Raw genomic sequence first — 26126 nt, 5'->3', positions numbered from 1 at the left:
TGAGGTAAACTGTAAAAACTAAGTTTGAATCTGCTGTTTTTGGTAAAATAGTGTTGCTTTAGATCACTCAGTTCTACAGAGCCTTAGAGAGCCTCACAGAGCTGTGGTGCTCAGCGGTAAGTTTACAGTGTCTAATACTTTATGGTATTTTAATCTTCTGGGGTCATTACAACACGACAGAAAGAAAGCGCTTGTGCTACTCGACTATTCTGAAAGCTCTTCACATGTATACGTGCTCCGTTATCCAGGTCATGGGACTTTTTACAGTAGCAAGTCACACTACTCCAATGGTCATTGAATAACTTATACTATGTTATGGTATTTGCATGTGTTGTCAATGAATTATTCTTGTGTTAAATATACACTTACATGGTGCCTGTGTATTTGTGTATGATTTTTATTTGTATTCTCCAGATAGAAACAAGCTTTATTGAAATCACTATAAACCATAATAAATATATATATATGGATCATATATACCAATACATATTGTCATTACTATTATGCTGTCTACTACAAAACAACAAAATCTTCATATTCTCTCATCATACTACTAAAGTTTATACTGTTATGCCAATACTTTTTGTACCATCTGTACTATTTTTTCTACTGTCACTATTCTACTATTTTACCAATAATATATATATATATATATATCCTTTTACTTCTATCTATCTTATCTTTGTGTTTGTGCACTTTGAGTGAGGATGAATGACGATGACAGTCAACTTCAAAACTGGAAAAACCTGAATATTCCTAACCATGTTTACGATAGCTCTCCTTTCACAGCGGAACAGTGAGTTGAATTTAGCGTGTTGTGAAAAGCCGATGGGACAGGGAGTGGGTTGTACTCCAGGCAGGCAGGTTAACAACAGTAGTCCACAAAGTTGTTAATGATTCAACTTCTTATCAGACGTGGTGCTGTCATCAACCTCTGTCACTGTTACTCACTGAAGTCAAACAATTGCACCTCCCACATGTTCTATAGAAATGAATAGGAAGCACAATCTGGTTTTACTGCATCCTCAGAACTGGTCATGTAGAGAGTTTGATTGACACCTCTCCGATGCTCCTCTTAGCTTTGTGTCACCTGTTAGGGCGGGACAATGACATCTTTCACTCTTATTGCTATAATTTGTCAAGTTGAAGCTACTAGATTTACAAAACTTTTACTGTCAAACTGGTTACACCAGTACTATCGTGTAAAAAGCCTCTGAAGCTCAATAAGAAGTTAAGAAATAAAACAGATTAATGATGATGACACAAAATACTGTAAAACTACATGTGTATTTACCAAATAATATATACTATAATAAACTTAGATTACACAGTGCTAAGATGTTACAACAAATAAATATGGAAAAGTGTGAAAGGTTATATTGCAAATTAAACTAAAAGATTATTTAACAATATAAAAAGAACAGTGTTGATAACGAGTTTGCTTTTTAGGCGTCGTCTGTTACAGCTCTGACTGAAATATGTGTAGGTGTGAACGTATCTGCCCATGGATGTGATACTGATGACACTGAGGGGGTCAAGAGGTCATGAGGCCCATCAGCCACAGCCTCTTCAAAGAGGCTATTTATATGTCTCGCTGTAAGAGTGGGACAATAGTACCCGAGTACGGTGGCCCTCGAGGGAAAATCACAACTGCAAATAATAATAAAATAATAAAAAAACAATCACAAAACACGTGGACACTGCGACCGTCCAATCAGCAAAGACATGTCGGCGGCCGGTAGCTATACTGTAATGTTAACGCGTTGAGTTTTTCAGTTTAGTTGTTGCTTTGTTATTTGCTGTTTGTGCATTTGTTGTGTTTGTGAGGTTGTGTTTTCACTTGACTGTTTGTTTGAAAGCAAGATTACACAAGAGCTACTGGTCAGATTGCCACTGCACCTGGTGGTTGATGCGATATGAGACTGGGAAGAACCCAATACATTTTGGTGCAGAACCGGAATAAAAAATGGAACTTGATGCAATAAAACCAGGTGGATTTAGGGAACCGATATCTCAGAGTTTTGAAATTTGGTGCAACTTGATCGAATTGGGCCTTGGTGGTTTTCATTTTTGGGTGAACCATCCCTTTAAGATTGCTTAAGACGTCTAAAGAATAAAAAATGCTGGAACAAAACTCCCATCATCTGTTTTGACCTTTAAGTTCATCCTTCTGCTGTATCACTGTTATATTAAAACCAACCCAGTGGGAGTCGGTCGTTAAAAGCATTACGGGGTTTTATTGTTTCCCTGGCAGTCTGCCTGGATGACTCCTCAGATCCAAAATGAGAAAGTCCTGCCAGTGCCCGGAATAGAAATCTCATTTCAGTGCAGGGACTTGAACTCTGACGGTTGCCTGTAACAGCCCAAGAGGGAAAATAACAGAAGTTTGTAAAAGTGGATATGGGTGTTTGTTTTATTTTTGCAACCAGCTCGAAACACACGGTCTGGTCGGTGCCCGCCTCCGTCCTCCTCCACCTCCTCCTCCGCATGCGTCCGGCTCAGTCTCACCTGTTGACGCCGACCAGCAGCTCTCACTGACCCGCGGTTCTTTCTTTTGAATCCCGGGTGGGACTGAGACAAACCCGGATTACAACAACCGGGGAGGAGATCTGACGAGGCTCAGATTCACAGAAAACTACCGGAGAGTCACTTTTACGCGATCCAGGCTCCGTCCGTGCGTCCAGAAAACGAAAGCGCATGAGAGTTTGCTGAAGTGACGTTTCTCTGCTTGTTTAGTTTCCTCCTCTTTCTCCTGAGTGTGTGTCATGAAGCGGAGGAGTCACAGCTGCTGGAGCCGCTGAGGTTGGAGCACGTTTCCCAGGTAAGAATCGAGTTTCCTTCGCTTTCCTTCGCTTTGGCACCAAATCTGCCGAAAATCGCTCCAAATCCCCAGAAACACTTTACGCACAGAGCAAAAAGAGGCTTCTGTGGTAAACATCAGGCAAAGAAAATATAATTCACAAACAGCACAGCTCTGACATCTGTGTTTGTGTGTGTGTATGTGTGTGTGCGCGCGTGTATGTGTGTGTGCGTGCGTTTGTGTGTGTGGGGGGCATCTTTTTAAAGCGACTGCTCTCATAACAAAAGAGGAATTAAAACTGCTTCCTGGAGTTTAAGGCACTTACAGAGCAGAACCTGCCTCCTTGCTTAAGAACATTCTTAGGCTGTGAGTGTAAAACAGTCTCCGCTTATTGATTCATTCATCATAATGAGTCAAATCCCTCCCTCTGGCCTAAATACATATGTTACTACTGTTTAGAGATACTGTTTCCCACTGTATTGTTACTTCATTTTATTCCACTCTTTTCCTCTTTTTTTTTTACACATTTTATAGCTGTAAATGTATCAAGATAAACAGTGTTCACATTAGTCAATATTGATATCGTCAATATTGACAATAGGCATCACTTTACAAACAAACATGTTGTGTAAGTTCCGTATTTAATGACATTGAACTGTATTTTATTCCCTTCTTTTTTATAATCTGTTTGTTTTGAATATCTTGCTTAATTTGAATTCCCTATTTTCATCCACTCAAGCACTTTGGAACCTGTGATATATGAACATTATTGATAGATGGCACCTTTTAAAAAACATTATTTTCAATGTGTTGAGTAACTTCTCACTATACTGAGAATTTATATATTTATATAACCTAATGACATTCCTTCATTCATGTTATTTATCAAGTCGATATCAATAATTATCACGATGAATGGTTCGTCATTTGTTTTTCTTCGAAGTTTAAAAACGTAATTTTGCCTGAACAATGCAGAAGCAATTTATTGATAATTAACTTTTGCTGTATTGCTTTTGATGAAGAATACATCACGATAATTATATAATAACACTTATACTGTTATTCGCTTATTCTGATCTAAACAAGATTATTCATAATTTATCTCTGAAAACGTTCAAAGTAACTTTCTCTGAGCAAAATGTTTGTTTTTCAGTCCGACCTCGTCCCGTGACAATAACCTCAGCTCACAGAAAAGCAGCCTTTTGTTTACAGTGACCCTGGGATATCTCTCCTTTTATCCCTCCATCAGCACACGCAGGGTAAACAGAGTGGGTGGGAGCGTGGCTTTGAGGAGAGATTGCCTCGGGTGGGGAGGGTTCACCGTCTGGGGAGTTGTACCTTTCAGTTATTCTCTCTCTCTCTCTTTCTCTCTCTCTCTCTCTCTTGCTCGTCTTGTTTTGACCATGACTGGAGACAAATCTGTGTCTGAGCCCCACGTCCCAGTCGTTCATTAATGGCTCACGCTTTCTTGCATCACAGTTCCCAGAGATTTACTCAGGCCAAAGGAATGTCAGTGCAGTAGGAGCTGTCGTGATTACCCACCGCAGACGGCTGGGAACTGATAAACGCCTTCAGATTATGTCTTATGTTAAAACAGCATTTGTCATCATAAATTCAGGCTTTTAAAAATGTCCATGAATGAGGTTTTTCTTCAGTGTAAACTAAGGTTTAGCCTCAAGGTAGATGAGTACAAGTCTGCCTTTCTCACACTTTCCTGTTTGTGACATTTGGACTTTGTCACAGGACAAATATTACATTAAGACGACTCTATTATTAATTTGTTCCTGTGAATTATCACAGCAGCACCAGGGCCTTGACACTATAATACAATGTCCTGCTTTATTGCTGAGGAATATATCATATTTAACTTAAAATGTCACGTACTAATATAAAATACTTCCCATCGCATTGTTTCCACCGATTCCTCGGCCTTCAAATCACATATGTTGCAATCAACGTCACAAAACAAAAAAAACTGCATTGCTCCACGAAGTATATTTAGTTAAAACCGGCAAAGACCAAATTTTCTCATTGTTTTTTTATCGCTTGTTATTATAATATGCTAATGATACAATGTTTTATTAACGGACAAATTTATGAATTGAAAATGAAATTCAGCCCTCCATTGTAGTTTATTGTCATCATCGGTCAGCCGAGATTTCCCAGAATGCTTTTCACTTTGTTCCGGTAAACATGTAGTTGTAATACGAGAAGAATATCGACGGCAGCTGAACTGAGACAAGCTAACGATTCGTTGAGTGTAACATCTAGTTGTTGTTGTTGTTGTTGTTGTGGTACATTTTCAGTCGTTAAACCTAAATATCTTGTTTGGATTTTGTACAGAGCCAAAAAGCTCTTTCGCGCCTTATTGTGTTCTGGTGTTTACCATTGGCAGAAGTTGGTTTCTTTGTTAGAAGGAAATTAATAAACAAAGACCAGACACCCTTTAACTGCATGTGTTGCAGAAACCGGTTAATCATCTTCTCCATCTACAATGAATTTCTCCTAATCTTAGATCTTAGATTTGGAAAGAAGTCAAACATTTGATACTGTCTGACTAATGCAGAACTTGACACTTGATGTTCAACTGACGATGGAGATTCCCACAGCAATACTGGCAAAGGCACAATAATACAATGGAAACATAACGGCCAGTATATTACAGTTCTGGTTTATTTTGGTCATTTATTTACCTTTTAATGTTCATCCTCACAAAGTTAATTGCATGATGCAGAATGTTGCTATTTCCCTTCCGGGGACACCGAGCTGCGGGATTAGATTTGTTATGTGCGGCCCTGTTGCCCAGGTGTCACGAGGGATTGGTCACTTTGTCCCAGAGTAACATGTTGACAGCTGTGTGACATCCACCACATCTCACCTGCTCTTCCCGCTCACACACCGTGATGACAGCTTCCCGCTCGTCGGCGCCGAGCCAGCAGGATCAGCACAGAGCAGGTCCAGAGGTCAACACAGGGTGGTCGGCAGCTTTTAGTCAGATGACAGCGTGCCCTTTGCTTGAATGGAAGAAAGCGAGAGTATGACAGTTCTTATCTGAGTTGAAGAAGATGTATTTTACTTCCTCCCAAGTTTTCTTGTGAATGTGAAAGTGATGCAAAGTGAAAATAGCTCAAAGTCCGTGTTACAGAAAAACCCTGAAGCTCCTGGAAGGCCTCGTCATCAAGTCGATACTTATCTTAATAAGAATAGTATAAGAAAATTATTATTAACGTTATGCACGTTTAGCGGCCAGTGATGGAAACAGTTGACCAATCACAACAGTATGGGCTGGCTGACCAATCAGAGTAGACTGCTCTTTATCACGAGGGGGGCCTTAAAGAGACAGTAGCTGTAATCTAGTGTTTCAGACAGAGGCTGAAAGAGGAGCTGCAGGAATTGACAGTAAAGATGTTTTTGCTGCACAGACACATTCACAGACAGAAGCAGGAAGTAACTTATTGATTCTGCTGCGGAGATCACGTGACATCTCTGCTGTCGTCTTCTATGTGTTGGTATCCGCTTTTTCATGCAGAGATATTTGTTTCTTTTTCACGTTTGCATCAGTCACGTGTTAGAAGGATCCCCCGCTGTGTTCTCACATGGAAGTCTCTGGAGTTTTCTACAGAATCTTTCACTATAGGAGGCCGGGCGGAAAAACTCTGCAGATAATCCTTCGGCTCTGACTCTGACATTTGTGTTCAAACATGCGTCAGAGTCCAGTGAGAACATGCAGAGTTCAGTGCACGTCTCAAAGCAGCTAATGAGGAAAGTGATCTAAACCTTTACATATAATAACCCAAATTAAAGTTATGAACTTGAGCAGAATGCCTCTAAGGGAGCATCATCTTGCTTCAAGCTTTTTCATTACTTGTGTATTTCTTTCTCTGAAAAGAGCCAAATTATAGAGTGGACAGTGCAAGAACTCCACTTTTAATAGTCAAAATTGGAAAATGACTTAATGCTCTGTGGAAACACTGTGTTCATCAGATACTGATGTGATGATGTCAGGCTCCTACTGAACACTTTAAAAGCCTGGAAATTTGGTCCATTTGACTGAAGCTGCAGCCTGTAATTGTGGCCAGTACAAAAAATAAGTGTGTTGTCCCACCAGTTCATGTTGCTTAATACGTAATTTTGGTCTCATGCCTTCTGCAGATGCAGAGTCAACCACTTACAGTAAGTGAAGAGGTATTTTGTCATCTGGATTGTAGATAACCTTCTGGTCAGTGTCACGCCACGGTGCAGAATTTGTACAGTGCAGTACGATGCAGTTCAGGGTCGCAGTGAACGTGTGTTTGTGCTGAGCTCGGCTGATTTCACCACAATAATCCTCTGGAAACGTTTGAGCTTCATAAGCTCGGAGAAAAATCCCACACATTCTCTAAAACCTGCAGCGGGTAAAGTCAACACAGAAGTTGCTTGACTTGAAGTTTATTCGGTGAGATGTCGTAAATAAATCGAGTACAAGTGATCGATTGTAATCTTTTTTTATTTCACAAGAATCACAGATCCCACGTGAGCTCACAGAGCGACACACATGAGTTGTAGCCCAGAGATTAGTCCCTGTCGAAGCTGTATCAGTTCATTCATCCATTCATTCATCACAGCAGAGATGAATAAGATTACCAACATAGATCTTTTATAAATTTTGTGAAAATGTGTGTTGCTGTATTGAATAATTATTCTTGGAAAGAGAAAAGTATATAAACCTCTATTAATATGTAACGCAGCGTCACTTTTTTGATGTGAGTGAACTGAGGGTGACTTGACCTCCTGACCTCTGTGGATTATTTCTGCATTGTACAGCGCCCCCCCCCCCCCCCCCCTCCTCTTTACAGGCTTTGCTCACGCGCTTCATGTGTGACATGTTTTTCCCACTGATGCCGCCGAGCGCACAGTGACAGGCCACAAACAGCATTCACACCCACACAGAGCACGCTGCCGTCACAGCTCTTTTGTCCTGCGTGTGGAACATCGCTGTTGTCAGTGTGGACTTTATGGTTTTGTGTAAACAAAGCTTAGCCTCACCTTTCCTTTTCAGCCTCTCACCAACAAGGGGTCCTGACGGGGTAATGTCAGATGGCTGCTGTGTGCGAGTGCTGTGATTCGGGTTAAATGCTGTTTTCAGGTTCCAGTTACACGTCGGTCACACTCTAAATATGCTGACGCCCAGGTTTTAGCTCCAGTGCATCAGAGACTAACGTCATGTGAAGGCAGTACAGTTATATAAAGAGACATATATGTGAAAACGTCTGTATTTTTTATAGAGCTTTTCTAGTCAGTACAATTTATGCCTGTCACCCAATCACACATTCATACAGTGCATTTGGGTGAAGCACTTCCTCTGTCACACAACACATAACACACACTCAGGGGACTGGGATCAGGCCGACAACCATTTCAACTTATAAACGAGCATCAGTCAAACCTTATAAGATGTAGAAAACAGCCTTGTTGCCTCACACCGATTGGACGTTTCCGTCTGCTGTACTTTTTCATTTAGTGGACACTTGAGAAAGTTGACTCATGTTTATCTTCATTTATCTGTGGAACTATTTGCAATTAGCAAACTTTCTCCACCTCAGCCAAGTTAAAAATCTAATTTTGAATAAACTCACAGATTAACTAATTGCAAAATTAGTTGCAAAAAACTAAGGAGAGCATATTTTGGAAAACAGAATTAAACAGCCAACTAAGATACAATATAGATTCTTACTTTATAGGAAATGTTTTGCAGACATATTTTCCACATGAACTTTTCCTCGGTTTGTTCTTTGGTTTTTCTCTGGTCAATATCTCCATTACTCCAAACATATCTCAACTTTAAAAATGGCAGAAGTCCAGTCATTGTCTTGTGAGTGGCTGAGTTGTAATTTACCAAATGTGCTCTGCTGGAGGTGATGACTGAAAACCAGATTTAGTCATCTAAGCTTTTCTGGCTGTAAACAACATGGCAGCTAAGTAATGTTCTGGATAAAAACTTGTTTGTCTGTGATTTGACAAACTGTCTCTGGAGGAGTTCCAAACAGGCTGTGCATAAATTCACAAGATAAGCTCGTTTGGATTTAACAGATTTGGTCTGTTCACACATGCAGGACACAAGCAAACTGTTTATTGATCGACGTCTGATCTGAATCAGTTGATCAGAAACCAACGAGCGGCTGAAGCTTCAGCGGAGCCACTCGGAGGGGGGGGGGGGAGAGAGGCCGTGATAAGACTTTGCTGATGTGAGTTCACGGTGAGATAACGTGGCTCAAGTAACATTCCAGTTTGGACGCAGCCCTCTCTCCCTCACAGAGCTCCGACTGTGTGCATGTGTTTGTGTTATGGTGAGTCAGCTGTTGCCGCTTATTGCTGATCTGTGGCTGATAATTATCATCGCAGGCCGACACACGGAGTCCCGAAGTCTTCCTGGGTCCGTTTGAAGTTGATGGTCGTGTCTCGTGTTACCTTTCGGGTTAGTTATTATTACATCAGACAAACAAGCACCGGAGAGTAGACTCGATGCCGAGAAATCAAGCACATTTATTTTGGGCACAAAACCCCCGATTGTTCTTCACTGTGGCTCTGAGGCTAAACATGACTGTGCGGATTTATTTGTCTGTCTTCACCCGCTGCTCTTCTCTCTGTCTCCCTGTGCATGACCTGTGTTTGTTCAGTCTTTTGTTTGTTACATTAGACAAACTGTGTTAACATGAAAGCGTGGACTTTACTCTTGAATGTCCGTGTCCCTCTCTGCTGAGTCGATAGTGTATCTGAGTGGACTTTAGCTGGAGGTCGGACAGCAGATGCTGATTGGATGATAATGTGACTCACTGTGAATCTCCCTCTGCCTCGTTCTCCCTTGAGGCCGAAGGCTTTTCCTGGGCAGCAGCAGCTTAGAAAGCACCACGGTACAAACTGAGTGGAGCGCACGCCTTCGCCAAGTCTCCTCACTTTCAATCAAGTCGCACCAAATCACTCATCAGCCGTTTTCAGATATGAACTCCATGCCTGGTCGCTACGCAGGGTCACAAGTGTTCAGATCAACAGGAACATGTCCGGAGGGCTCAGAGGAGGGGAGACGTCTCGATCCAGCAGCAGGAGGCACGACATGATGTTTAAGCTCGGCGGAAATGTGTTTTTGTTTACAGCAAATCGACACCGGCTTTGGCTCTAAGAAGCAAAAGCACTGACGTCTGCCCTAATCCCCAAAGGCTCTCAAATTTTTCCGTCTTTCCAGATCGACACCTTTGTCGGCTACCTATATGGCAGGTCTTTTTCATCCTGCTATATTTGTATTCTTCCAGTTTTGCATCTGCAACGTCATCAACACGTGCCTTCGCTGAATTCGCCTCATATTTCCCTGCTGTATTCTTACATGGGTTCACTCATTTTTATCCGAGGGGGCTGGCAGGAAAGGTTCTTGAAAATATCTGGATAACTGATTCAGACATTTGCATGTCCCTGAACCAGAGTTCAGGGCATGTCTGTAAAAGGAAAAGTTTGAGAAAATGTCCTGGTAGCTGTAGATACCAGTTATGATCCATGCGTTATTTCAATTATTGCATCATTCAAATCTGTGAAGGGTGTCAAAAAACACATTCTTAAATAAAGTGATAATATAAATCTCTCTTGACCTACCTCCCATTTTTCCACCGAGTTTCGTTGAAATCTGTTAAGCGATTTATATTTTATCTACGTAATCGTAAAAAAAAAGAAAAGAAACAGACGTAACCTCCTTGTCAGTGGGAATGAAAAATATGATTACATGAGAAATATGTGAAGATGGGTTAGGGTTAGGGTTAGGGTTAGATGTAGCCTGTTTCATATCCATGGACACTTCTCTAAAGCTCCTCAAGACATCTCACTCTTCACTTCCGCTGTCCCCCCTCTCCCTCGTCTTTCTCTCTCCGTGTCAGCATGCCAGTCAGTGTTTGGACGCCCTCACTCATATCTCCTACTGTATATTTATCTCTCCTCTTCCACTCGGCCTGCATTCTCCTTCAGCCCTAATAAGGTCTGGATACAAGGAGAGAGGGAGGGCACGGAGGGCGAAGGAGGCTGGTGGGAAAAGGTCGGACAATAGGCTGCAGAAGTATTTTTCCCACAAATCGGTTTCGGTCCGTGCGCACGTATGCGAGAAAGGGGTGAAAATAGAATAAAGCTCCGAGGATAATAAAGGCCTTTAGGTTAACGTGTCCCTGAATGTTGGGAAACACTTTGATGCAGACGAGTGTAAATACAGTATCGTGGTAAATGCAGCATGAATGCGACACAGATCAAAAACACAACTCCAAAGCTCAGGCTTCAAAGTTTCCTCGGATGTATTTTAGTGGGCGTTTCCTCATTGTCGGCTTTCACTGATTGTTCCAAGCTTCTTTCATTTACCGTCTCTCCACCGACACAAAAGCCTCAAACAGGAGAGAGAGCCACGATGTATCACCGTCGTTCACCGAGTCCTCCTCTGAGAGAAAGTCCCTGAAACACCAACCACCGACCACCGACCACATCCTGTATCCTCTCCTCCTCCAGGGCCGTGTAGTTTCTCCTCTTCAACTCTCGGTTCCTCTGAGGTGGTTTCTCCATCGCAGACTTGTTTCTGGAAGCTGCTGTGGTTGGACTGGGGGGGGGTTTAAGTGCTTCTGCAGTGTTACTCAGCTGTGATATCGCCCTTTGTAAACTGTCACCTGATCCCATCTTACTTCAACCGTGCAGCAGTTTAGATTACCACAATGTTTGCTAAAGTCGGCCTGACCCCCCTCTCATTAATTGCCCCCCCCCCTCCCCCCTCCCCCCTCTGTCTCAGCCTTTAGAAATGCCCCAACACAACATGGAGAGCCCCAGGCGCCAGTGGCCACAGGGGCCACAGCCGCCGTGGGTCGCCCGGGTCGCTGGATGTCAGAGTCCGGTCTCCTCGGGGGCGGAGTCGGACACGGAGAGCAGCAGCACGGAGAGCGAGAAGGTAAGCTGGGGAGGTGAGGATGATGATGATGATGATGATGATGGTGATGATGATGATGGTGCAGTGAGTGGCTGTCAGCGGTTCATTCATACATGTGGAACGATGCGGTGGCGACACATGAAACCAGCATCTTCTTGGACGCATCTAAACCGATGACTCACACCACATATCAAGACTAAACTTCTTTGTTTTGAGGTTTGCTGACTCTTTCTTTTCTGTCAGTCCTGCGTGAAGAGGCTGGAGCTGGGCTCACCGAGGCTCCTGCCGTCGGCCTCGAAGCTCCAGCAGCGAATGGCTGAGATCGACCAACAGAAGGAGGAGCTGAAGATTGAGGTGAGCACGTGAGACGTCCACAGAAACATCTAATCCTTCCTGGACGGCACAAGGATGAAAATGAATCAGAAGCTGAAGAGTCAATTGATTAATCAGGTCAATCAATGGAAAACGGAGGCGATTGAGAAAAAATGTAGTCGTTTATCAATAGTATAGAAACATTTGCAGTTTCCAGCTCCTCAAATGAAAGTATCTGCTGCATAAATAATCAAATATCTTTTGGTATCTGACTCAAGCTCTGGGAAAATGTATTTTTAACTATTTGACATTTAAAGGACATATTATTATTATAATGTAAGAGGCAAAGAATCAAGAGTACATTCTTTATTCAAGGTCTTTTCGAATACTCAATAACAAATCAACAAACATCCCCCTGAAATAATCCCGAGTGTGTCCCTGCTCTGCATTTTTAAATCTCCACGCCGTGTTTCCAAACGCCGCCACGGTCACGGTAAAGGAATGCGTGTCTCACGACTTGCTCGCGCTCCGGTCAGTGTGATTCAGCTGGGTCGTGTCTCCTGTCGTTCAGCTGCAGCTGGAGATCGCGCTGCTGCAGGGCGAGCTGCAGACGGAGAGGAAGCAGCTGCACAGACACACACAGAAGCTGCAGGCGCTACAGCAGCAGGCCGGACACAGTGAGACGCACAGACACACAAACAGACAAAAGGTAAGACCCACAACACCCGCACACTCACTGCAATGCTCTGCAATATATGTGAAAGTGTGTTTTTGTTACAGAGCAATAGATGGAGTGTATTTTTATCTTATGTCTCTGTGATTCATTTGAACTGTGTGTAGATTTAACATTTGATTGCAAAGCAGAACGATCCCTGACGCAGCAGAAATAAAAGGCTTAAGAGATTCAACACAAATGTGTGGGCGCTGTAATGGTCCACCAGTGTCAACACCAGACCTTCTGAGAAACGATTAGTTGCTACAGGCTCCAGTTCAGATCTGGTCACAGATAAATGTCTGGTTTTCCCAAGTAAGGTTGTGAAATAGAAGTTTGTATGTATTTATTTAGCTTTCTGCTCGCTTCACGGATTTTCCCCTCACCGCTTCTGTGCCTGAAGGAGCAAGAGCGTCTGGAGGCGGAGGGCCTCAGGGTGCAGGAGCTGAGGAGGAGCTGTGAGGAGAAGGAGAAGCTGATCCCGAGTCAGCCGGAGAGCCAGAGAGAGCAGCTGACCCTGCAGCTGCAACAGGTGAGCCAGCTGAGGAGCGTGCAGCGTGGGCACGGGTGGAGCAGGTAGTCAAACATTTTACTAAAGTAAGAGTACAAATAAAGGGCTGGTCCCTGGATTCCTAGTTTTTCAGTAACCTGATCGTGGCTGTTGCAATAAAACGCTGCCATCTCAGCGTACAAGTTATTACCTGCTCGCTTTTAAATGTACTTAAAGTATTAAAAGTAATTAAAAGTACATGACTAGATCAGTTTAAAGGTGGTTCTTCCTCATCAGTGATGCTGCTGCAGGAGGCGGGGTCTAATGTAACATGCCCGCTCTGATTTGATCCGTCGACCAGTTCCCCTCTCGTTGTTGTTTACTTTAAAATCAATTGTAAAAATGTAGTGGAGCAGAAAGTGCAGACATTTGCTGATATATGTAGCAGAGTAAAACTGAAAAGTACCTGAAATATATGTAAATAAGATGTATTGAAGTCCAGTAACAGAGTAAATTTACTTTGTTACATTCTCCACTGAGCTTTTGTGAGCAGAAAAGGATTCGGGATCATTACCTGTGCAGCACTGGAAACTCTTTTATTAAATAGAACGCACACAGCAGATCAGTAGAGCTGTAGCTGCATAGATAAGCTTCAGAGTGGTAATCAAACTAGAAAGGTAATGTAATCTAAATACACAATCTATTAGATTACAAGTGATTCAGTTACCTTTCAAAAGCAGCACAGAAATGACCAGTTTCTCTTTCTGCTTCGAAAGGGGTTAGTGTTGTCAATCAGATTTTTAAAGTTAGTCCAGTTCTGAATATTGGCAACATGACAGATTTTATATATTAAAATGATTGAATGAAACATAAAACTGTAGCTTGGTGTTTCGGTGCATGACTGCGTCATGCACCGAAACACCAATGATGCACGCCAATGATACACGCAATGATGCATGATGTCGTTTCTTTAGCTGCACAATGTGTGATTGTTCAGGACCTGTTCAACCTGATGTGTCAATGTTTCTCAAGTGTCACACACACACAGACACACACACACAAACACACACACACACACTAGTGCTTTGTCTTTTGTGAATGTGACAGAACAAGCTGGGTCTCCGTCTGGTAATGACAGGTGTCGGTTCAGTCCGGCAGCAGCAGGTTGTTACTTTATGTTGTGAGATGTCAGATTTATTTTGAAAGGGATTTATAGAACCGGTTTGGCACAAATTGCTTCACAGAGAAAAGCAAACAAATAGACGACTTGAGAACCGGTGCACAGGAAAGACAGCAGGTGTTTCACTGTTGACACAGAGAGGTCGACAACTTGTTGTGTGAGCTGTGAGAGTTTTTTACTTTCACTTAGATACAAGTGTGATTTCCTGGATTTGTTCACAGAGTTAATGTTTGATACTAATAATCTAGATTATCTTTAAATTATCGTCTGTTTTCTCTTCTGTGCAAAATGACATTTATGCACAGAATCAGCTTTAAAGAGAAGTTAAAGCTCTTCTCAGATGATGTAGTGTTTGGAAGTTGATTAATGAGCTGACTCACAGTAAATTTCACAATGTTGCACACATCCACTAAACATGTTACTGAAGATATCTGTCAGTTTTCGGGGGAAACGTCTATATTTTTTACAGATTATTTTTCAAATGTAAGAGGTGCAGAGGTCACTTGGGTATTTCAGTCCAAACTTTCAATATTTTCACACACAATCATATTTGTGAAGCTCAAATTTAGCTTGAAATTGACTTAAACAATGATTCACTAAAGAAAATTGTTTCTAGATAATCAATTAAGAGACCAATCGTTGAAGCCCTGCGTTACTTTGTAGTAAAACACTAAAGGCTGAATTCTTGGGCGTCATATGTAAGTTGAATTGAGATGTGGGTGGACTTAATGTGGATTTTCAGGACTTGTAGAAAACAGGTTGTCTGTCTTTGCTGCAGGAGAAGGAGGCGATGGAGGCAGCGACTCGGGCCTTCGAGGACTGGGAGTTTCGTTTTCTGGAGCAAGAGAGCAGCATCGACATGGAGGACGAGAGCGCGGAGGAGATAGAGACGGAGGAAAAGACGGAAGGGCAAGTGGAGAAGGAAGTCGCGGGTCAGCAGCATGCGGTCAGCACAGCACAGGTAAGAGAACTGTTGCTGCGGTTTGAATCTTATCTGCACGTCCTGCACCTCGTGTCAGTGTTTACCGTCGGCCGCTGACGTGGGATTAACCTTCGCTCAAACTTCCAGTCGATACAGATACATGAGGTCAGAGTTCAGGTGGACAAAGTAACGGGAAAGCCCAGGAATCTAATGACCTGCATCACAACACCTTCACTAACCAAGTTCATAAAGCTCAGCTATATGGTTCTCTTCAGGGTTTCTGTGCCTCAAAGTCCAAAATGTCTCAAGTTCAATAATATGCCTTAAAGATATGTTAGATATTAGGTAGTTGGTCTTAAATACGCTAAGATTCATTTTGTTCATTTAACGCTACTTTTGTTGTTGAAATATTAATTTTTTTCAGGAGATAAATCTTTCAACATGTAGTTCTTTCTTAACGATACAGATATTAAAGCGCTGTAATAAAACTACAGAACTGTGTCTACAAGCACCTGGTAAGAGTAAAACCTGAATCAACCAACTGAAAGAAAAGAAAATAAGAAAATAAATAAATAAGAAGAATTAAAAAATAATAGAGTGAATTAAAGTTTGGATAAAAGAGATATAGTAAGAATAAGTAAAAGAGAGGAAACTAAAACTGACGTAAATAAATGAATAAAACTAAAAATAGACCCGTCTTAGTTAAAAGCAAGACAGGTTTCAAATTTACGTTGAAAGAATTCCACACTTCTAGCTGCTCTCCGATCCTGTGGCTGTGACACTGCTGCTAGTCTGCTCCACCTTATCTTCAACTTATGGGGCAGAACAAGTCATTCTTGGGCTCTCCCCTCATATCTGTCCCACTTCACATACGTCTTCAATTGAATTCAGTCTGGTCTCATTGAAACCTGCAGAAACCGTGTCTGTTGATGTGATCACAGCCTGGACACATGCAATGATAAACAATAATGTTATTGTCTTGATTTTTTGTTGGAGCAACAATAGTATTGAGACTTTAATAACCCATGATCCTCGTCCACCTCGACTTCCACAAGCTTGATTGACTCTCTCTTTTGTTTGTGACCGGCAGCTGACACAAGAAGTTAATGACTGTGTCGGAGCTGAGGTCCGACACAGTCATTACCTCAGGCTGAAGTTTCTTTGTGCTTGTCTTACTTTCCTGTTTGGCCGCTTCTACCAAGTTTACAGAGAGCTGAAATCCATTTAATCTTTTTGTGAGTTACAATAGGGGACGTCAGAACAGGAAGTGAACCTGAAACATGTGCCTTGTTTACAGTAGAATTATTAAAGTGACATTTTTTATTTATTTATTGCCACGTTAGATCATCTGGTCAGGATGAAAATTAAACACATACACACTCTCCTCTCCCGTCACGCTCCATGGTTGTCCTTGCAAGTTCCCCCCCCTCCCCCCCGTTGGTTGGTGACATGAACATGAACTCTCTACCTCACTCTCACCAGCATCACCCCGACGCCGTCACATGACTCCGTACAGTGAGCGTAATCACATCAGAGGCCACCATGAGAGAGAAATCAAAGAGCAGGAGGGAGGCAGAAAAAATGAAAGGATAAAAAACACACGAGGGGGATGAGGAACATTTTGGAGCAAAGTTTCGAGGCTACTCAGGATTGTTTCGTTCAATGTGGAAATTAGAGTTTATTTATCAGTGTTATTACAACAGATATATCACACTTGAGCCTATTGATATTCCACACGTGTGTTCAAATTTGACTCTGCAAGTCCTCGTGCCCTTAACGATACACGTGCCAAGTGCTAAGCTGATGAAATTAATGATTCTGGAGATGTTAGAGCCACATAGAGACAGACAGAGAGAGATTTGTGGAATTGTGACATGTGTTGCCCTAAGGTGCTGCTTTAATACAAGCCATCATTTCATGGAGTTAAACCCTCGTGCTTCTCATTAACTTGCTAAATGGATGTTTGATTTGCATGGTGTCTCACGCGACCCGCACGCTGTCGCATCAGGGAACAGTTAGGCCGGGCCGGGCCGGGCCGGGCCGGGCCACTCAGACGAGTCAGCTGCAGCACGTGACCTTTCTTTTGAGCAGCAGAGGCCGTGTGGCTGTTCACAGTGATGTGAGTTGTGTTCTGCATGTGTTTTCAGGAGCGAGTCCAGCAGCTGGAGAGGCAGCTGAAGGAGATGGAGAGAGAGAAGGAGAGGGAGCTGACCGCCCTGAGGAGGGAGAAGAGAGAACTCGTCCACACCAATCAAACGGTAAAAATCTGGATTGTTGCTCCTTCACAACAGGCATTTGAATTTTGGTAAAAATAAGTGAAATAGAACGCAACTGTGAGAATATGAGTTTATCACAGAATCACAGTTTATATTTGCAGATATGAAAACTTTTATTTCACAGGATAATTCCTTTATTTCCTTAATTTATACTTATTGTTAATATCTAAAGTTGTTAACATGTGTTTTGACACAGTTTGCAAGTTGCACGTGGAAAAAGAGCCTTTTTCTTTATGACAACATAAAAAAAAGAAAAGAAATACAACTTTTTAAATGTATTTGTGCCCTGAGCATTCTGGTGCATCGGTGCGTCAGTAGAACAGACACATTTATCTTTGTGGCAAACTCATGCAAATGAATCACATGACTGAGAGTGTAGCAGCTCTATGGAGTGTTAAAAAGTCTTTTTTCTCAAAGTTTTGTTTTTTACGCTCCACAGCACCAAACATGCAAAGTTAACAAGTAACAAAAGAACAGTGTTATTTAGATGTTTCCCCCAGGAGCTGGGTGGGGGAGACCAAAACAGAGCAGGAAGAAGAGTGAATATTGGGCTGATATTCATCAGGTGGCTGGAAACGAAGCGTCAAATGAACACTAAGGTTGTTTAGTTTTCTTTATTTACTTTATGATGCGATATCACGTCACTGTTGTTTGCAGTTGCTGCTGCTCTCAAGTGGCCGAACTGGGTGTAACACACTGGTTAAGGTACCTGGACCATGTTTGCTATTGAGCCTATCATCAAAACAGGTTTTAAAGTTTAATGGTCAAAGGGAAGTAGTTTTACATCCTATTTAACAATCTTGAAAGAAATGTTAACCAGATGAACATCTTGAAATGAATCATCTTGTGTTCAAGGAAAGTAAATTACATTTCCCCACAATGTAGGGAACAATCAGTGTTTGCCACCTGAGGACTTTCCTAACTCCCCATTTTCTTTTGCTCCTGATTTTATTGTAAATCTATCAAAGTGACCTGAATAATCAATGATGACTTAAGCGATTGATATACTGATCTACTGCTCAACATGGAAATGAAGAGTCTTTTAGCTTTTTTCCTTTTTCACTGGGCTTTAGTTGAGTTTAGTCAAAAACACCCAGCGACTGTCGGTTGGCCAAAATCTCCAGATCCGCCCCCACCATGTGTTATCTGTGTTTATATTATGAATTCTTGCTACATGTGATTAACTCTGTGGCTAATTAAAGTGTGCTGTGATAATATCACACAGCCGGTGGTTTCCCTTTGATCGGACTTCTGACCGCACCAGTTAGAATGAGGAGGAGACGAGATGCGGACGAAGAAAAAGCAAATGAGACGTTTAGAGAGAGAGAGTGAGTGAGAGAGTGAGTGAGTGAGAGAGAGCGAGAGAGTGAGAGAGCTTCATTCAGGCCGGGAGGGATGGGCAGGGAGAGAGGGAGGAGTGAGCAATGCGAGGGAGGGAGCTGCGTTTGTGAATGTGTGTGTGTACATGTGTGAGAGGGAGAAGAAGACGAGCTGGGAGAAGTTTCACATCCCTTGCAGCGAGTGGTGAGTGGTAAAGAAAAGTCTGATGATTCTGTGTTGGGCTGACGGGTGTAAACACTGTGTCGGTCAGAGAAAAACGTCCTGCTCTCCTAAAAGAACGGAGAATGGAGAGAGTCGGAGGGAGGGAAGAAGGGAGTGGCAGTGCAGAGGAGGAGAGAGGGAAGAGACGGTGTCAGACAGCACGACAACAAGTGTGTGTGACTGCAACGAGTGTGTGTAGGATGTTGTTTACTCCTGTCATGTGTTGTGAACTTTGAGCCCTCCTTGAGAGGAACAAGTCACGTGGAGCTTTGAAATTAAAACGTGATTGGATCTCGAGACACATTTCGGAAACTGGATTTCAGATTTCAGATTTGTCCTGAATCTGTGTCTGTGAAAGTGTGGAGCGGTGAGGGAGCCAGATAAGGGTTAAACAAGGCTGTGAGTGAATTGCTCATGTGTTAGTGAGTCAACCAGGGGCAGGCTGGAGGGGAAGATAGTGATGCAATGATCATTTCTTTTTAACTCATTATGATCCGTGTCGGAAGTGGAGTTTTCATTCTCCGTTAAATATCTCTTGCGGCGGGATTTCGTCATTGCTGTAGTTCAGGTGACACTTCTCACTCAAGACACGTCGCCGGATTTCAAATTGAAGTTTAATCTGCTCCTACAGGTTCACAAAGAGAAGAAGCCGCTCGCCGATTGGTCGAACATCACCGGCTCCGCCCCCTGCATGATGTCACTGTCCCCTCTGACTCCTCATAAGCCCCCTCAGGTGCGCATCCCGTCGCCATGGATCCAGCATGCTCTTTTTCTAATTAATAATTGTTGGATATTTTATACATGTTTATATATTTTACTCTTGTCAAATCTGTTAAACTGCACCAGTTCTACTAATTTAAAAGATATTTTGCTAATTCAGAGAGAGTTAGGACGTCTATAGCTAATTATTACAGACCCTCGGCTGTGTCGTCTATAAAATCACTCAATTCATACAATTAAAAACTGTCTTTCACAATTCACTTAAAGATAATATCTTCATATGTCTTTTTGTAAAACTCAAAGACCATCAGTTTACTTTTTCACATTCGATTTAAACGGTTAATTTTTGGGCTTTAAAATGACTTTAACTTGTCAATTAACCAAATAGTTGCATATTTATTTTCTGATGGGAGGTTTAATCTTTATTTAAGATTTTCAGATGAAATTGAAATGTGTGTGAGACATTTCCGACTCATTTTGAGCCCTGAGTTAAATTCTGCTTTGTGAATAAAAATGAACTTTCCTTGAATGGACCCATATTTTGTAGGAACCGTACAAAGAATCCGCCAGTTTGCCCAGAAGACGCAGTTCACATCGAAACAACAGAATCAACGACCGGCCGCTCTCTGTACAGGGTGAGCTCTCTCTCTCTCTCTCTCTCTCTCTCTCTCTCTCTCTCTCTCTCTCTCTCTCTCTCTCTCTCTCTTTATCTGGCTCTCTCTCCATCCCTTTCTTTATTTCTTTCTCTCTCTCTCCATGCTCTATTGTGCTCTTGATTGCTTAAGCTGAGAGACACCGAGATACAGAACAATCGACTCGCTCTCTCACTGCACTCATGTCCTCGGTTGTTGTCCGCCTGTTTGTTCAGCTCCCTCCCTTATAGTCAAATCAAAGGTGTGTCAGGCGAGTCGGCAGGTTGTCGTTACGCTTGGAGAGAGCAGGACTTACCGGTACAGACCGGATGAGCCAGAGAAGCGCCACCACACTTAAGCCCCCAAAACACTTTTTTTTCGGTTGTCACCAAGTGTGAAAGTAGCCTGTTCTTCATGGGCACGTCCTGTCTTGTCAGGTTTCTCCTCATCCTGACCTTTATTTACAGTAACTGTGCTGTAACTGAATATTCCCTATAACATGATACACCACTTTGATAAACTGCCACCACTTGCGGGATCTCTCCCACGCCGCACCTTATGTACAGACTTACCGACTCACATCCTCCTCACGTGTCTTTCTCAAATCCTCTTCCTCTCTCAGGGCTGCCGAGGACGCTTCCAGACACCCAGTCCCCAGGGGCTCTCGCTTCCCCACTCTCCCCACATCGACTCAGCAATGGACACAGCAGACCCGGGACCAGCAACGGCGTCTCGCTCCTCACGCCGTGCAACAGTGCGGCGAGCTCCCGTGCTGCCAGGTCGGTTTCTCCACTGCTCGTCTGATGAACCACTTCTTATGGGTTGAGTGGAATGAAGAGTGGCCTTGTGGGAAGAGGTTGATGTGTTTCTTCTTTATGTGGAAGAGTAGGAGTAGGAATTAAAGAATTAAAGAAGTATCTGACATTTTTTGGCCCAGAAAAAGGCTTCAAATAAGGATCAGACACAATGTGGATTTGGTTTTAAAGGGGACGAATGACACTTTATTATTTTATTCGTTTATTTTCTAGTTTATCATAATGGTTTTTTGAATGTGAAAGTTTTGCACAGTAAAAGTCTGTGGTAAAGGGAGCGGCTTTGGCCAATATTTGCATAATGCACGCCCAGCAGCTAGTTTGGTGTAACTCCTAACAAAGAAACCGGAGGCCGTCATTTCATGCATGAACTGGAGGCAGTTTGTCCAATCACAACAGAGTGGGCCAACCGACCAATCAGAGCAGAACAGGCTTTATTTTTCAGACAGAGGCTGAAAAGAGGAGCTGCAGCAGTAAACAGTTTGAGAAAGAGTTTTCTGAACATTAAAGCATGTAAAGCTTTTCAAGTAATAACATAAATTCAAATTCTGAGCCTGAACATGAGCAGCATGTATCTCCTTTAATACTAAAGAAAACTCCCAGTGTATAACAACTCAGGTCTCTTTATGGTAGTTTTGTCCATCAACGACATCACTTCAATGAAGTCTTAATAATAAACAAGCTTAACCCAATCATCTAAAGCAATGGTTCACAAACTAGAGGTCAGGACTAAAGGTCAAAACAACTAGAAATAACATATTTCAGCAATAACTGTTATGAAAAATCCAAGAAATATCTTAAATTTCAAATCAAACCATGTAACAAGAAAATATGTTATTAGCCTCCTGATTTTCTTCATCCCCCACATGCCCCTAAGATGATTCTGCAAATTACTGACAGCATCTTGTAAAACTCCCAAAATACCATCGCCATGATAACATGTTTAGACATAGAACATTAATTGTTCCATTGCATCACAGACAAAGAAGCTCTTCTTCTGTCCCGTGCTCTTATAAACAAGATATTCGACAAATAGGTTCCCGTCGCTGGACACATGATTCAACACGCATTTTATTTATAATCATAGATTCCCAGGAATAGTATAGATTTTACAACGAGTTTAGTTTAAGTTTCCACAGTAGCTTGAGATGAGGTCAAGTGGGAATACATCTGTACTGATTGTGTAACAAATTCAACAAGCGCTCATGTGGAATGAAAGCTTTATAAAGTAATATGAATATTAGTTTGCAACAACCAAGTTACAGTCTTATTTAAAACGTGCATGTATGCTGGGTTTTTGCAGAATTTTATAATTGTGGGGATCATGATTTTGTCTCCATTGCTCCTGTCACACTTAGGGAAGTTCTCACCGACTGAGTCTTTTTGAAGGAGACATATTGTTCTAATATTCAGGATCAGAATTGTAATCAGTGTTATTACTTGGACAGGTTTTCATGCTCAAATGTTCACTTTCCTCATACTGTCATTGCTGCAGCTCCTCTGTTCAGCCTCTGTCTGAAACACTTGGAATTAGACCCTGTCGCTTGATAAAGCCCAGTCTGCTGTGATTGGTCAGTTGGTGCAGTCTGTTGGATTGTTCAGAATCCCAGTTCTTGAAGGAAGGGGGGGGGGGTGCTATACCTTAAACATGCATTATGCAGATGTCTAATTTGCCTCCCACATATTTAACTTAGTTTCCTACTGATCCATGTTACTGTGTTTTACTTGACAAAAAAATGCAAACACTACATTTGATTGATTTGAGTTGTTTTACTTTATTTGCTGAGCGCAGTGATTCTGTTCCCACCAGTAACGAGTGTAACTCTTCCTCCTGCAGCCCGAGTCTGTTGGATCTCGCTGAGATCGAGAAGAAGCTGAGGGAAGCCAAGGTGGAGCGAGAGCGACTGCTCAGAGAGCGGGTGAGTCACCTGCCGTGGGAAACACCAGCCGACACTGCGTTAGACACGGCTGTCAGATCACTGCCACCCACTCAGCTCACGCTTGAGGGTCCCAGGAAACGGACAGCAGATGTGTGGATGTTTGTAAAGTGTGTTTTCAGCACAGAGAAATGCAGAGGCTGTGACATGTCTAACCATGTGATTTGAGTTTATGTGAGTTTTGAACTGGAGAGAGGGAGAAATTCACTAGCAGATGTCAATGAATCATTGTAAAAACAGACTTTTAGTGCAGAACAATCATTGTCTTTCTTAATTTATTAACCTCAAAGGGGCCGTCACATTGTTTGGAAGATGGTTAATTATTGTCTATGATTCATTCCCCCAGGAAGAGCGACGGCGGGTGTTGTTGGAGGAGAGAAGAGGGAGGGAGCTAAACTCTCCCTTAACAGAACCACCGGAGCCAGAAAGCCCACAAAGACCAGAACCAGAACCAAAGGAGCAGCTGATGGCCAGCTCCCCCCTAAACTCCCCAGAGGTATGTTAATCTCAATGCCATGGACACACCCACATTATAAAAACCTTTCTTTTTTTTTGTGTGTGTGTTGTAAAGCAAGAGATGCCACTGGAATCATTTTATAATCTCCTTAAACTTCCAGAATTGTATAAAGACATAATTTGCAGGTTAAACTTTATCAATATCAAAAAAAATCTGGGTTTTTGCACAGTAAGGAAACCAGGGAAAGAAAAATTTGACACTATTTTAAAATTCACGTTTGAGAAAAAGCAGAATAAATATTTTGTCTCTGTCTGAAGACGAGTGTTACCAGGATAAAAAGGCTCTGAATCCTTTACATGTCTCTTCACTCTCACACATAAACTCTGTTTGTCTCTGCAGCCACGCAGCCTCCCCCTCTTCCTCTCCGCCAACTTCGACCTCCGGGCCCACGTGGAGTCCCTGGGTCACGGGGTGTCCGGCTGCGGGGACCTGCGGCTGACGTCTCGCCGCTGCGCCGGCTTCCTGACCAAGCGAGGGGGGAGGGTGAAGACCTGGAAGAAGAGGTGGTTCTCGTTTGACACGGACCACAGACGACTGGCCTACTATACAGGTTTGACCGGCTGGAGGGGGGAGGGCTGGGAGGGGTGTGCACACAATGATGTTTGCATGAATGAAAGTCACCAGCATTGGATAATTGTCGAGCGAATGACCCAACAGCCCCGTCATGAAACCACACTTAAATTCACATTTAGATTTTGGTCATTATTTGGATCTTTGAGAATAATCAGTTCCTTAAACATACCAGATATTTTTTTTATCAATATCCATGAATTATTACAGAGGGCGATGGTGAAAATGTTGAAAGACACCACATCTGCGAAGTTCCAGGGATATTCAGATGAAAACATAATGATACAAATATGATAAAATTGTGTAAATGATGCAAAATTATATTTTTCAGATTCTCTAGAGGAAAAATAGGGTTTTTATAGTTATTGTGAATTCATAATGATGTAGTAAGAACCTGATATAGAAACAGACTGGAATCATAATACAGTTAGAAACCAGTAAGAACCTTTATGACGTGAGTACATCCATGGAATCCTAACGACCTTAATTTGCTTTCTCCCTCTCTCTGCAGACTGTGATGAGAGGAAGCTTAAAGGAGTCATCTACTTCCAGGCCATAGAAGAAGTTTACTACGACCATCTGAGAACAGCCACATCCGTGAGTTCACGTGACAACACACGCTGACTCAAAGCAACAATATGCAACTTTTTATATTAAACAAACTGAGAAACACGCTGCAGTTTTCTTCACAAACAATTATTAAAAGCAACAAAAGCCTGTTTTGTTGATTTCCTTCATAGAAAAGTAATGAGAGGATTGTGAGAGCAAAACCAAAACTCTTATAATGTAGTGATTGTTATCCATGTACTGTTATTGTTATTAACAAAGTCCTGTACTGAGATAAGTAAGATAAAGTTATGGAAACAATGGCAGCATCTCTGACAGTGTGACTGTGCTCTCTCCAGTCTCCTCGGGCTCCTCTGACGTTCTGCGTGAAGACGTACGACCGGCTCTTCTTCCTCGTGGCGTCCAACGCGGTGTCCATGCGGATCTGGATGGACGTCATCGTCACTGCAACAGACGAGCACAGCCGTTATTGACCTCGGGCGCATGTGACTGTTAAAATGTGCAGCTACCGAGCACCGGAGCAGGTCTGGAAGAGATCCACCTGCAGGGGGGGCTCGTTTGGAGCTGATGTGGAGGAAACTGTTACTGGAGGAGTGAGGCCTCGGTGGCAGTGAACCAGCTGCAGACCACACTCAGCTCTACGCAGTGTGCACGCTGGCCGACTTGTTACTGGGAAGTTTCCACCCCCCTCTGCTGGTCACTACTGCACTACCATGTGGAGCGGACAGAAATTCCAGCAGCACCGATCCACTGTAATGAAATCCAAGTTACATGTCCATATGTTTGCGTCCTTTTATGTCAGTAACGACAGTTGTAAATTGAATTATGTTGTATTAAGTTATTATCCGGAGATTTATATGGGTTTGATATGCAAATAACTGAAGGAATATAAATGCTCTATTAAAATGTTTTTTGTAAAAACAGCTGCTTGTGTTTGTTCTCTTTTTATTCCAAATTTTGTATTGGTACAAGATTTACAAATAAAGAAATGTTTAAAAACACAATTTACCTCACTCACATCCCAGTGGATGGATTCATGTGTTTCTCCTTTGCTATGTTAGCATTTTTACACTTTTTTTCCAAATCTTCCTCCTGTTGTCCTTCTTGAAATCAATCAGGTTTAAGGATTAATTATTTACCAATAATTTAATATATACAATTATCTCTCTTCTTACCACATTTTTCTTCAGGGAAATTACTATTATAAACTACCTTGC

The 26126-nt window shown here is 42.3% G+C and overlaps 1 protein-coding gene across 1 annotated transcript; it reads left to right on the top strand.

The window, feature by feature from the left end:
• The first annotated feature begins 2220 nt into the window (after positions 1-2220).
• On the top strand, positions 2221-25832 carry phldb3 (pleckstrin homology-like domain, family B, member 3). Its single transcript, XM_053433634.1, has 15 exons — positions 2221-2821; positions 11586-11741; positions 11964-12074; positions 12604-12741; positions 13148-13276; positions 15193-15375; positions 17484-17594; positions 19786-19887; positions 20422-20509; positions 21129-21285; positions 23156-23237; positions 23602-23751; positions 24112-24322; positions 24854-24939; positions 25248-25832. Exons 2-15 carry the CDS (start codon positions 11595-11597, stop codon positions 25380-25382), a joined length of 1830 nt encoding a protein of 609 aa, XP_053289609.1. The 5' UTR covers positions 2221-2821; positions 11586-11594; the 3' UTR covers positions 25383-25832.
• The last annotated feature ends 294 nt before the right edge of the window (positions 25833-26126 follow it).

Source organism: Pleuronectes platessa, chromosome 10, assembly GCF_947347685.1.
Source record: "Pleuronectes platessa chromosome 10, fPlePla1.1, whole genome shotgun sequence".
Taxonomy (NCBI): Eukaryota; Metazoa; Chordata; class Actinopteri; order Pleuronectiformes; family Pleuronectidae; genus Pleuronectes; species Pleuronectes platessa.
Note: the sequence above shows the minus strand (reverse complement) of the source record. Positions and strands in the feature narration are given on the sequence as shown.